The 13703-nt window shown below is 36.8% G+C and overlaps 1 protein-coding gene across 2 annotated transcripts in view; it reads left to right on the top strand.

Moving 5' to 3' along the window:
* Window positions 1–13703, top strand: part of MEGF9 (multiple EGF like domains 9) — a 115733-nt gene that overhangs the window by 96404 nt on the left and 5626 nt on the right. For both annotated transcript variants that reach the window (XM_030919568.1, XM_010372015.2), the window contains 2 exons: window positions 6758–6898; window positions 11178–11447. In XM_030919568.1, coding sequence (XP_030775428.1) covers window positions 6758–6898; window positions 11178–11447 — 411 coding nt within the window. The remainder of the gene's footprint in view (window positions 1–6757; window positions 6899–11177; window positions 11448–13703) is intronic.

Below are 13703 nucleotides of genomic sequence, written 5' to 3'. Positions count from 1 at the left end.
CTGTTATCTAGGCAGTATGTTATTAAAAACACAGAAAACCAAATGTTGACCTTACATTGGGCAAGTTACTTAATCTGTTTCTTCACCTATAAATTTGATATAATAGCAGTAACTGCCTAGTGGGTTGTTGTGAAGATTAAATGGAATACGTTAGTACAGCCTTCATATAGTGTCTGACGCATCACAAGTAATCAGTAAATGGTAACTGTTACTACATTCTCGATAAAATGTTTTATTTTGTTTTTTTTTCTGAGACGGAGTTTCATTCTTGTTGTCCAGGCTGGAGTACAGTTGCTCTGTCACTTAGGCTGGAGTGCATGACACGATCTTGACTCACTGCAACCTCCGCCTCCTGGGTTCAAGTGATTCTCCTGCCTCAGCCTCCTGAGTAGCTGGGATTACAGGTGCCCACCATCATGCCCAGCTAATTTTTTTTGTATTTTTAGTAGAGATGGGGTTTTGCCATGTTGGGCAGGCTGGTCTCAAACTCCTGACCTCAGGTGATCCGCCTGCCTCAGCCTCCTAAAGTGATGGGGTTACAGGTATGAGCCACTGTACCTGGCTGATAAAATGTTTTAAAGAATGATATATAGCAATATGAGAAAGTGAAAGAAGCAAGGTATAAAATGACATATGCCATATAATTAGACTAGTTAAAAAACAAAAGCCAAACCCCTGTAAATGACACAAGATTACAAAGAGAAGTACTAAAAATCTGTGGGGTTTTTTTTTTTTCTTTTTTTGAGACTGAGTCTTGCTCTGTCATTCAGGCTAGAGTGCATGGCACGATCTTGGCTCACTGCAACCTCTGCCTCCCAGGTTCAAGCGATTCTCCTGCTTCAGCCTCCCAAGTAGCTGGGATTACAGGCGCCCACCATCACATGCCTGGCTAATTTTTGTATTTTTAGTAGACTTGGGGTTTCACCATGGTGGCCAGGCTGGTCTTGAACTCCTGACCTTCAGTGATTCACCCATCTGGGCCTCCCAAAGTCCTGGGATTACAGGCTTGAGCCATGGAGCCCAGCCTAAAAATCTTAATGAGAGATTTCCTAGGATTATTTTTTATCCCTTTCTACTCCTGTATTTTTCCAGATTTTCTTTATTAAGCACATTTCCCTTAAAATGGAGGTGGGGGGATATTATTTTTAAAACTGGAAGTTTATGTTCATATAATATACTTCCTTTGAAAATCCAGTGTACCTTTATGTATTCATAGTGTCCTGTGATGAGTAACTTGACCTGAGTAGCTTGACTGAGTTGACTAATCTACTCCCCAGTGATCCTTACTTTGGGTATCATGCTTTCCTGGTTTTTGTGCTACCTAACCAGCTTTTCCTTCTTATTAGTTCCACTACATCTTCCTCAGTTCAACTACAAGCATTGGAGTGCCTCAGGGCTCTGAGCTTGTCACGTTTGTCTTTGCCATTTAAACTTTCTTCCTAAGTGGTCTCATTCATTCCCCTGGATTTAATTTGTATTTGTATGTTTGTTTTAGCTCATTTTCTCCCTTAACCCTGGATTTAATTTAAATGCCATCTATAGATGTGCTTATTATCAGATTTACATTTCTCCCTTGATCTCCACACTCAAATATCCAACAGTCCAACAGTCAAATATCCACTTGACATCTTCACTTGAATGTTTTAATTGGCATTATAAACCTAACACATGCAAAACAACTTTTTTTTCAACTTTACAAGTTAAGCCTGCTCTATCCATTTCACCAAGTTACTGAGTCCCAAAGCCTAGTAGTCATATTTGATTTTTCTCCTTTTTCTTACTGCAAATATCCAGCTTATCAGTATATTCCATCAGCTCTATCTTCAAAACATACTCTGAATCTGACCACTGCTCATGACTTTTATTGCATCATCCTTGCCCAAGCCACTGTCATCCCTTTGAACTACTTTGGCGCAGTCTCATGTGGTCTTTCAGCCTCCTCTCTTCTCTCCCTCTTACCTGATCCCCACCCTACCACAGTTAGTCTCCATATAACAACCAGAGCAATCTTTTTAAAATGTAAAACCAGATCATGTCATTTTCATGCTTAAACCCTCCAATGGGTTCTCATCCCTTTTGGAATAAACAGAATTCAAACATCTCTCCATGGCCTATCTGGTTTTACATTTTCTGGGTCCTGCGTTTCTCTCTGACCTTATGCCCTATTACTCTCTCCCTTGTTAAGCTGGGCTCCATAGTGGCCTCCTTTCAGTTTGACAGGTTGAAGCTTGCCTTTTGTTCTATAAAGAGGGTAAGGCATTTCTTCCTACAACAAAGCACATTACTGTATTTCCGACAGGTTTATATATAAATGATGCAATGGTAAAATAAATAAAGGAATAAGGAAAGGTCTTTTTGCAGGTAACAATTTTTGCAGGTATGTTTTCAATGTTTTGTCCCTGAATTAGGCTGGAAAGGAGCCCTACATTCCTTTCTTTGACTAGTTATTTTCTTGGTTATCTCTACAAAGATTTTTGAGATGCTTAGTCAAGGAGCATGAAAAAAAATCATCTTCAGGAAACATTCCTTTTTCTTTTGATCCACACTTTGGCCATCTTTCAGCAATGAGAATGTGAGAATGTGAGTTTTAGGGCAGTATTGTTATATTTTGGAGGTTCCAGGCAGAGCACAATGAACAATGTTAAACTTCAGCTTATTTTTATATATCATTGATCATAAAAGAAAGACCCTTAGATTTTAGATTTAAAGGAAACCTTAGATTTCATCTAGTTCAGCTTTTAAAATTTACAGATGAGGAAATTAAGATATAAAGAAAAAACATTTTGTCCTATGCAGTAGTCTTTCACCCTTTGAAATGCTCACATTATATTAAATCATTAGCCAAAGAATTATTATCCCATTTTACAGATTAGAAGAGTGAAAATCAGAGAAGCTATTTGCTTGAGGTAACATAGTTTGTGAGAAGTTCAGCTGGAAATGGAACACAAATTTGACATTAAATCCCATACCATTTTTGAAATGCTGTGTTGCCTCTCACAGAGGATTTGTAAGCTATTAAAAAAGCAAATTCACATCATTAGTTTCTACCGTATATAGGTTTTAAACGTTATGGTCTTTATTTTTATTGTAAAAATAAATAATTCTTAAATATATATATGAAGTGTTTCAAATTGCTTGAGTTCTTGAAATATTTTACAATGTGTTTGTGATATGTTTTACAGTGTGTTATTTTACAATAAGAAAAATCAAGATAACAAAAAACAAAAGTGATGCATGTATACTAGAGATAATTTGAAGACTAGAGGAGGAAAACACTGAAAGGGCTATTGCCTCTCACAACTGTTGTTAACACTTTGGTTATTTATGGCTGGCCTATCTTTATTAGTTTTCTTTCTCTATAGTTGTACTTAAGGTACATGCACCGTAAAGCAATGTAAACAGTGATAAATATTTAAGAATCAATGAATTTTATCCTTTTTTTAATTTATTTTTTTTTCTTCTGAGACAGGGTCTCACTCTGTTTCCCAGGCTGGAGTGCAGTGGCATGATCATAGCTCACTACAGCCTCAACCTTCCAGACTCAAGTGATCCTCCCACCTCAGCCTCCCGAGTAGCTGGGACTACAGGCATGCACCACCACACCCAGCTAATTTTTGTATTTTTTGTAGAGACAAGGTTTTTCCCTGTTGCCCGGGCTGGTCCCAAACTCCGGGGCTCAAGCGATCTGCCTGCGTTGACCTCCCAAAGTGCTGGGATTACAGGTTTGAGCCACTGTGTTGGGCTAAATTTTATACTTATACTTGCTTTCATTTTTACTTTTGAGATAGCATTGTTTACCATGTAAGGTTTTTTTTTTACTCATTGATTTCTCATTGCAGGGTATGGCAAAAAACAAACAGAAATAAAAAATTCTTCTGGAAAAAATATTCTGGTATAAATGGCTTAAGAGAGTAGAATTATATTGTGGTGGTCACAGACATGTGGAGTCTTATTTAGAATAGTAAAAAGCCCCGAAATAATAAGCATGTAAGCCCAGTAGCACTGTAGGAGTAAAGTGTTACAAGTATGTGACATATATATATATATATATTTTTTTTTTTTTTTTTTTTTTTTTTTTTTTTTTGAGAAGGAGTGTCAGTCTGTTGCCCAGGCTGGAGTGCAATTGTGCAATCTCGGCTCATTGCAACCTCTGCTTTCCAGGTTCAAGTGATTCTCCTGTTTCATCCTTCTGAGTAACTGGGATTACAGGCATGCACCACCACACCTGACTAATTTTGCATTTTTAATAGAGACAGGGTTTCACCATGTTGGTCAGGCTGGTCTCGAACTCCTGACCTCAGGTGATCCGCCTGCCTCGGCCTCCCAAAGTGCTGGGATTACAGGCATGAGCCACCATGCCCGGCATATATATATACCCTTTATATATATATATATATATAAAGGGTAGCAACATGACCTTTTCTTATCACATCAGTTATGCACAAAGGACTTACTATTGGACTGCATCTTACCCTGAACATGCAAATTTTATTACAGAACTATTAGCTTTTTTTTTTTTTCCAGGTATTTTTATATTAAAGCTTAGCACTTTATCAGAACTTTTTCTCTTAAAAATTCTTTGTATTGAACATTTTTAATAGGGGGAGAGTAGGTAGACAGATTTCACACATAATGCAGGTTTTGACGTGTCCAACCTGAGGAACAATTTAACTTTTAAAATTATTTTATTTTTAGAGCAAAACTCCAGTTTCCTAGTATGTATTTTTCAGCTGTTTTTATTGTCACAAAGATACATAGCTAAAGAGAGATCATGATATAGGAAGATCTGGAAAGAAGCCAGTACCTAAAGTGTCTACCACAGCATGAGTATATACTACTTTGTTATATGTGGGAAAAAATCATCAACACTATCAGGCCTTTAAAATTACATGATTGAAAGCAATGATATTTACATACAAGTTTGATTTAATGTTAAGTGTTCATATAACAAACTTTTGAAGATATCTTTCACAATAAATTCATGAAGTTTGCGGGAATTTTGCTGTAGTCAGTTAAGAATTGAGATTTACCCTTAGGGAGGCCTACATGGGCGCATCACTTGAGGTCAGAAGCTCGAGACCAGCCTGGCCAACATAGTGAAACCCTGTCTCTACTAAAATACAAAAATTATCCGGGCGTGGTGACACGCTCCTGTAATCCCAGGTACTCGGGAAGTTGAGGCAGGAGAATCACTTGAACCTGAAGGCAGAGGTTGCAGTGAGCGGTGAGCAGAAATCATGCCACTGCACTCTAACCTGAGCCACAAAGCGAGCTCCGTCTCAAAAAAAAAAAAAAATTGAGATTTTTAACATGTAGATTGATGACATTTTCATTATTTTGTTTTTTTCAAGTTTTGCTTCAGTTGTGAGACCATTTTATTCCACAGCCTTATTCTCTCTCCCTTTTTAAAAATATTTCTACTAGTAAGGAAAAACTATTCATAAAATCAAGACTTTATGAATAGTTTTAGCATTGAACTGTAGTTAGTTTACTTTGTAAAATGTCATTATCTTCCTAGATCTCTATGTTGAGTTTACTCACTCATTTCCATAGTAGTAGTTCTAAGTGTCCCTTTGAATCTTGGTGGTCCCATAAGGAAGGAATGTAAATTATGCTACACTTTCTCATTTCCTGTTTTCAGATGTTATGCTGCTTCCATGTCTGTAGAACATCCTTATTCATAGAGTGCCAAGGGAGTATTATTGCAAAACCTAAATTTGCTGCTTTTTTTTCTTTTCTTTATCATTGTTTTTATTTTTACTTTAAATTTTTAAATATATAGAGCTATGGAGAATAATATAGCAAATACCTATGCACTCACACCCAGAATTATTAATAATAAAGATTAACATTTTGACATTTTACTTCATATTTATACATATACGTATATAGTTACATCTTTGAAATAGAAAATTTCAAATAAAGTTGAGGTCCTCTTTTCCTCCCTAGTCCTGTCTTACCCCCCTCCCTCCACAGAGACAAGTGGAGTATAAAATTCCCCTATACCCTGGAAATCCACATTTGAATTTTTACCTCATATTTATGTCCATCTGGTTAGTATCCATTTGCTTAGCGTGCTTAGTGTGGTTTTTAAATTTTAATAAGTATTCTCTTTCTGTTTGTGTTATTCTCCAATTTGCTTTTCAGCCTACATTCTTTATAAGATTTAAGCTGGGTGGCTAATCTAATGGCTCACGCCTGTAATCCCAAAACTTTGGGAGGCTGATGCAGGAGAAGCATTGGAGGCTGGGAGTTCAGTATCAGCCTGGGCAACACAGTGAAATCCTGTTTCTACAAATAATTTAAAAATTAGCCAGGTGTAATGGCATGCTCCTATAGTCCCAGCCACTTGGGAGGCCCCATCTCTAAAAAAAGAGATTTATGCATGTTCATGCATGTATGATTAGTTCACTTATGAAAATGCCACAGTTTCTTCTATTAATATGTATTTGGATTGTTTTTATTTTTTCCTTGGTGTATAGTTGGCCTACTTTTGGTATGTAATCAGATCAACCAGCAAGGGTTTCCTGAGCCACTAATCCTGTATCCCACCTTTTCCTAAGGAGTTTACAAACCAGTAGGGGACACAATTCATAGGCATGGGCAGTATAGAAATCAGGTGGGGGAGAAATTAACTCTATCAACCCCTATTAGTTTTTCTTTTTCTTACGATCTTTTTGTTGCAGGCATAATTTTTGAAAGTTACTGGGCTTTCAAGGTAAATCTTTAACTTTTAAAATTAATTTGCTTCTTTTAGGTGCTTGTTTAAACTGCCAGAATAGCAAAGGAAATCACTGTGAAGAGTGTAAAGAAGGATTTTATCAGAGTCCCGATGCCACTAAAGAATGTCTTCGCTGCCCTTGTTCAGCAGTGACATCTACAGGCAGCTGCTCTATAAGTAAGGCTTTTCTCTAACTCTTCATTTTAGAGGGGAAAAAAAAGTCAGTGAATCAGTTATCAATAGGTGTACATTGCATTGATGAATAAAGTTCTGGATGCCATAGGTGAAAGGGAGTTAAAAAAACAGCAAAAGTTTTCCTTTCCAGGAATTTATAATCTAATCCAAATATATATATGTGAATGAGACTTAAAGTGTCTAAAAACCTGCACAATGAGTTAATACAGGAACTTCAAGACTGAGCAACTTTTGCTCACCTATTTCAAGGTAACATTTACTAATTAGTTCCTCCTAGATACCAAATAATGTTGACTAATTGTGTCTATATGGCAATCTAATAAATATAGTTGAATCTTTTAATACTGATGTATATATTATCTATTGCTAAATAACCAATTACCTTAAAATTTAGTGACTTAAAACAATAAGCATTCATTATTTCACATATTTTCACTAGGACTTTAGAAGCAGCTTAGCTGGGTGGTGCTGGTTTGAATTCTTTCCTCCCTTCCTTTCTTTCTCCCTGTCTGTTTAAATAATAACTTTCTTGAGCTGTAATTCACATTTCATACAATTTATTTAAGACGCAAAATTCAGTTTTTTTAGTACATAGTCTCAAAGTTGTGCAACAATGACCACAATCAATTTTAGAAATTTTCATCACCTCCCCCATCAAAAGGACCTAAAAAACAATCCTAGAATCATTAGCAATTACTCCCTTTTTGTCTGGCCTTAGGCAACTACTAACCTGCTTTTTCTGCTCTATGGATTTGCCCATTCTGAACATTTCATATAAATGAAGTCATACAATATATGGCCTTGTGTGTCTGGCTTTTTTCACTTAGCATAGTATTTTCGGTTCATTCATGTTATAACATGTCCAATACTTCATTCCTTTTTGTTACTAAATAATATTTTATTGTGTTATACCCCATTTCATTTATCTGTTCTTCAATTGATAGACATTCGTGTTGTTTCCAGTTTCTGGCTATTACAAATAATGCTGCTGTGAACATTTGTATACACGTTTTTGTGTGTACATACATTTTCATTTATCTTCAGTATATACCTAGGAGTGGAATTCCTGGGTCATGTAATAACTATGTTTATCCATTTGAGGAACTGTCAGGCTGTTTTCCAAAATGAGTACACCATTTTACATTCTCATTCTTACCAACCCTGTATGTAGGTTCCAAATTTTCCACAGCTTCACCAACACTTACTATCTGCCTTTATATAATTATAGCCATTCTAGTAGATATGAAGTGATATTCCACTGTGATTTTAAGTTGCATGTTCCTGATGGCTAGTTATGTGCTTATTGGTCATTTATATATTTAGAGAAATGTCTGTTCAGATCCTTTGCCCATTTAAAGTTTGGATTACTTATCTTGTTATCATTGAGTTGAAATAATTCTTTATATGTTCTAGATACAAGTCCCTTAACAGATATGTGATTTATAAATATTTTTTCTATTTTGTAGTTTAATTTTTTGCTTGCTTTTTGGTGACCTTCCCAGCAAGGCCCAGTTCAAATGTTACCTGCTTCATAAAGACTTTTCTGTGTCTCCCAGTAGGAAATTATCCTCTCCCTCAAACTCTCGTACTGCAGTGCAATATCATGTATTTATGTACAGTGGATGCACCAAGAGGGAATAATTACTTTACCTGGAGTGGGGGAATATCAGCAATAGCTTCAGAGAGGATATGACATAAAAGCTGAGTCTTGTGATGAAGTCTGCATTTAGCAGGTAGACAGGAGAAGGAAGGACATTTCAGATAAAAAGATCAATAGGAACAATGGTACAGAAATCTTAAAACAGCCGATTTGATCAAGAAACTACTTAGGAATGGCAGAAACAAAGTATAAGGCAGAAGGAGTGAAATATGAGGCAGGCACATTGAATGTCATGTTTGAGGTCCAGTTGGTCTGCCCGTGACAGGCATGAAAGACTTTCACAAACCTTAATTTCAGTCCTTCAATCTATTTCATCAGGAATTCTTTAGATTAGTTATTGTTGCTATAGTTGTTGAAGTACAAAAATGCTGTAAAATATGGTACTGTTGTAAGCTATAACTTCATTGAGAACAAGGAGTATATGCCTTTTCACTAATTATTTTTTTCCTGTATATTGTTGTTTGCATGGGTTATGAATAATTCAGCTGCCACCTTCTATTGCTAAAAGTAACCTACGTATTTCTGGTTTAATTCCCTTATTTGAAATATGGAAAGCTGAGGCTCAGAGTTTAGTAACTTACTTGAGGTCACACTACCAACTAGGATTGTAAGTGGTAAGTTAGAATTCTTTATCAATTGCACACTCTGGGAATATACAAACCATTGAATTGTATGCTTTTAATGGTTGGATGTTACAGTATATAAATGATATCTCAAAGCCATTTTTAAAAGTGAAAGATGAAAGGAATTTGTTTTTCATAAAGAGCATCAGAAATATGATTCACTGCCACAAGTTCCATGACCACTGTAAAGTATTCCTGCTATAATAACATTAGTCTGTGTTTAGATAACAGGGTGATCCTGTTAGTGTAATTATAATAGTAAATTCTAAGAAAAGATCTATCTAGCAGATTTAAAAGATGATTTGTTCATTATTAAAAATTATTTATTACATATAATGAAGAATCCAGAATTGAAATCCTATGAAGAATAAAAAAGCAGATAGGTATGAGTTGTTATGTTCCTACTGCCTAAGGTGAAATTACTCAGTATATATATATTGAACACATGCTGTGTTTTAGGCACTGTGCTAAACATTAGTGATAAAGACAGAAAAATGTCAAGTAGCTCATAGCTTAATGGGAGAAACACACAAGTAGGTAATTACAATTTCAAATGACATGTGTTACAGTTAAGCATAGACTAACCCTATCCCAAACTGAGGAAATCAAGGAAAACTTTTGTGCTTCTGAGAAGAAGTAATATCTGAGCTAATTTCTATAGATTGAATTTGCTAACTGAACTAGAAATAGAGAGACAAGAGGATGTCCCATGCAGAGAAAGCAGTATGTACAAAATCTCAGAGAAAAGAAAGCAGGCAGTTTTGGGGAGTTCTCTTAAGCCATTTAATGTGCCTGAACCTTAGCGGGTGGTGGAGTGTGAAGTGAAGAGAGAAAAGTTGAGAGAAGTAGGCAGAGGTCAGATTATGAAAGGTACTAAAAATTCTGTTACATTTTCACTTAATCCTGAAGGAGTCAGGGAACCATTGAAGAGATTTCTCTAGAGAAGTAACATGTTCTTATTTACTTTGAAGTTCAAAGTGAATGTAGGGGTGCATTGTGATAAAAAGAACCATGAGGAAGTAGCTACAATAATTTAGGTGAGAAATGATGAAGGCTTAATCTAAGATCACTCCAGTGGGAATGAAAAGAGACATCCGTGGATTGGAAAGACTTTAATCAGGTACAATTGATATGAATTGATAACTGCTTAGAAGAGACATAGGGAGAAGGAGGATTGAGAGATGATTCTCAGTGTTTTGGCTTATGCAAGTGGGTAGATGTTGGTACCATTCACTGAGATATAGGGAACATTGGAGGAAGACAGGACTCAGGAAGGGAAGATACTGAGGACAGTGTTGTACAAGTTAAGTTTGAGCTATTTGTGGATCCAGGTGTACAGGAAGTTAGCATATAGTTTGGAATTTAGGACAGAGATGTAGACTAGAGATACACATGTTGGAATTGTTGATGATGTCAGTGGATGAGTCCACCCATGGAAAATGAGCAGAGAAGAGAAAGAAACCAAGAGTAGAAGTCTGCAGAGTACCAACATTTAAGTATGGGAGGGATGCAGGAAGTTTTTGTTAAAACAGTATTTTATCCAATCTGTCATCTATAAAAAGAAGGGAATAACACAGTTATGAGAGTGCCAACCCATCATAATCAGTCAGACTCCTTTTGTAAGCCTGTTTATTTTGCTCTCTACCTGAATAGGTTCTCTGAATGGCCCCATCATTCCTACAATAAGCTGGAAAATTAGTAAATAGATTATAGATTTTTAGTTTAATTAATTAATAGAGATTATTATATGTCTCTAGAGAGGAGACAGTAGGGAAGGTTTATAAAACTTTTTTTAAAAATTAGAGACAGGGTCTCACTATGTTGCCCAGGCTGGTCTCAAACTCCTGGGCTCAAGCGATCCTTCCACTTGGCCTCCAAAGTTCTGGGGTTATAAATCTTTCTAAGGACTAGTTGTTGTTTTGCATTTTTAATTGTAGCTTCCGACTGTACTAAACTATTTTGGCATTCTCTCTTTTAGAATCGAGTGAATTGGAACCTGAATGTGACCAGTGTAAAGATGGTTACATGGGCCCGAACTGCAATAAATGTGAAAATGGCTATTACAATTTTGACAGCATCTGTAGAAAGTGCCAATGTCATGGCCATGTGGACCCAGTTAAAACTCCAAAGATTTGTAAGCCAGAGAGTGGTGAGTGCATCAACTGCCTCCATAACACCACTGGGTTTTGGTGTGAGAACTGCCTAGAAGGTTATGTTCAAGACCTCGAGGGAAATTGCATCAAGAAAGGTAAAACTTCATCTAAGTGATTGTAAATTTGATATCTAAACCTAGCAGTGAAAATTTCAGCAGCGAAAAATGGAAGGCTTTGTAAAACCTTCCAACCCTACCAGAGGAGTTTCTAGAAATAGATTTTGATAGATATTTGCCTAAAGAGGTTTCCTTCCATTCCTGCTGCTCTTCTGACACTCCACAGTCAACTCCAGAAATTTGAGGACCAAGACAAAGTCGTTGCGAGAGTGAGACAAAATGTTCTCACATTTTTCTCTTCATCTATTTTTATTTTTACGTTAATAATTTAAGAATCCTATCATTTCTTTTATTCTTTGCTTCCTTTATTCTCATCACTTTGAGGGATCATCAAAGGTCTTTTGAAGTAGGGACATCTAATCTGGTTAGAAGTTCCAGCTGAGAAGCTGGAGTTCATTCTAGCATCTGTCCTAACTTTGGGCCTAAGTTTCCCCCATGTACAAAGGAGGAAATAATAATATTCCTTTTGATTTTTAAAAGCAAACTTATTCACATGGCAAAATATTTCTTTTTTTTTTTTTTTTTTTTTTGAGACAGGAGTCTTGCTCTGTCACCCAGGCTGGAGTGCAGTGGCCGGATCTCAGCTCACTGCAAGCTCCGCCTCCTGGGTTTACGCCATTCTCCTGCCTCAGCCTCCCGAGTAGCTGGGACTACAGGCGCCCGCCACCTCGCCCGGCTAGTTTTTTGTATTATTAGTAGAGATGGGGTTTCACCGTGTTAGCCAGGATGGTCTCGATCTCCTGACCTCGTGATCCGCCCGTCTCGGCCTCCCAAAGTGCTGGGATTACAGGCTTGAGCCACCACGCCCGGCCGGCAAAATGTTTCTTACAGGAAAGCTCAGTAAAGATTAATTTTAAAGGCCGGGTACAGAGGGAGACTCCGCCTCAAAAAAAAAAAAAAAAAAAAAAAAAAAAAAAAAAAAAGATTAATTTTAAAAATTAATGATTATAATTTCAGGATGAGTTAGGGATATTGAGGGTTTATTAGGTCACAGAGAGATTGGACCATGCTGTTCTACAAACCACTCTTTGATATTCTAACATTCTGAACACGAGGCTGATGAGCAGTTGGTCTGTGGCAAGTGTCATCTTTCTACCATTTTCTTGATATCTTGATACTGTTGTGATTAAGACAAAAAGATTCAGATTGAACCCTATTACTAGCTAGAGATCCCACTACTCAGTTCTGTTACCTATTTGGGAGGCACACTTTGTTCATAGTTAACTGACAGGACTGATGATTTTTCTTATTAGCTATTAAGTAATATGTATAAACTTTGCCTCTTTTTAGAATAAGTTGATATGGCTTTTGTGGTGAAGAATTATAATAATAATAGTAATAATTTTATTGAGTACCTGCTATATGCCAAGCATTAAATGTGATAATGCGTGTGGTACATTATTTCATTTAATCCTTCCCAAGAACTCTGCAAAGTTGATGTTATTCACATTTTACAGATAAGGAAATTGAGCTTTAAAAAAATTTACTTATCTATAGCCACACACTTCTACTTGATTCCAAAGCCTTTAGTCCTTCCACCAAACTATGCTGCCATTAGACATACAAAGTATAGTACCTAAATTATAAAGTAGTTGTAATCTACACAAAGGAAGAATTCCTACATGTGGAATTAAGGAAAGCTGTTTTCTCTCTTGGCTGACATCAGCCTCGGACATTTAAAATTTGTTTTTCAGACATAACGAGGTACAGTTTTGCCTACACCTCCTTTGCAGATAATTATTTTACCTTTATGAAGTGCCATCAGACTTGTTAGACTTTTTTTTTTTTTTGAGAAGGAGTCTCGCTCTGCCACCCAGGCTGGAGTGCAGTGGCCGGATCTCAGCTCACTGCAAGCTCCGCCTCCTGGGTTTACGCCATTCTCCTGCCTCAGCCTCCCGAGTAGCTGGGACTACAGGCGCCCACCACCTCGCCCGGCTAGGTTTTTGTATTTTTTAGTAGAGATGGGGTTTCACCGTGTTAGCCAGGATGATCTCGATCTCCTGACCTCGTGATCCGCCCGTCTCGGCCTCCCAAAGTGCTGGGATTACAGGCTTGAGCCACCGCGCCCGGCCTAGACTTATTTTTGTTCAAATGATTGCCATATACCCCTGTCACTTTTAACTATGTGATTTAGAACTCAGTAGTGACAAATTTACTGCCTTTGCAGGAATTTGTATGATTTTATCTAAGAGTAAATAAGAATGGAAAACTCCACTGGAATTTTCCCAAATTTTT

The sequence above is a fragment of the Rhinopithecus roxellana genome, chromosome 16 (genome assembly GCF_007565055.1).
Source record: "Rhinopithecus roxellana isolate Shanxi Qingling chromosome 16, ASM756505v1, whole genome shotgun sequence".
In the NCBI taxonomy this organism is placed as follows: domain Eukaryota; kingdom Metazoa; phylum Chordata; class Mammalia; order Primates; family Cercopithecidae; genus Rhinopithecus; species Rhinopithecus roxellana.
Note: the sequence above shows the minus strand (reverse complement) of the source record. Positions and strands in the feature narration are given on the sequence as shown.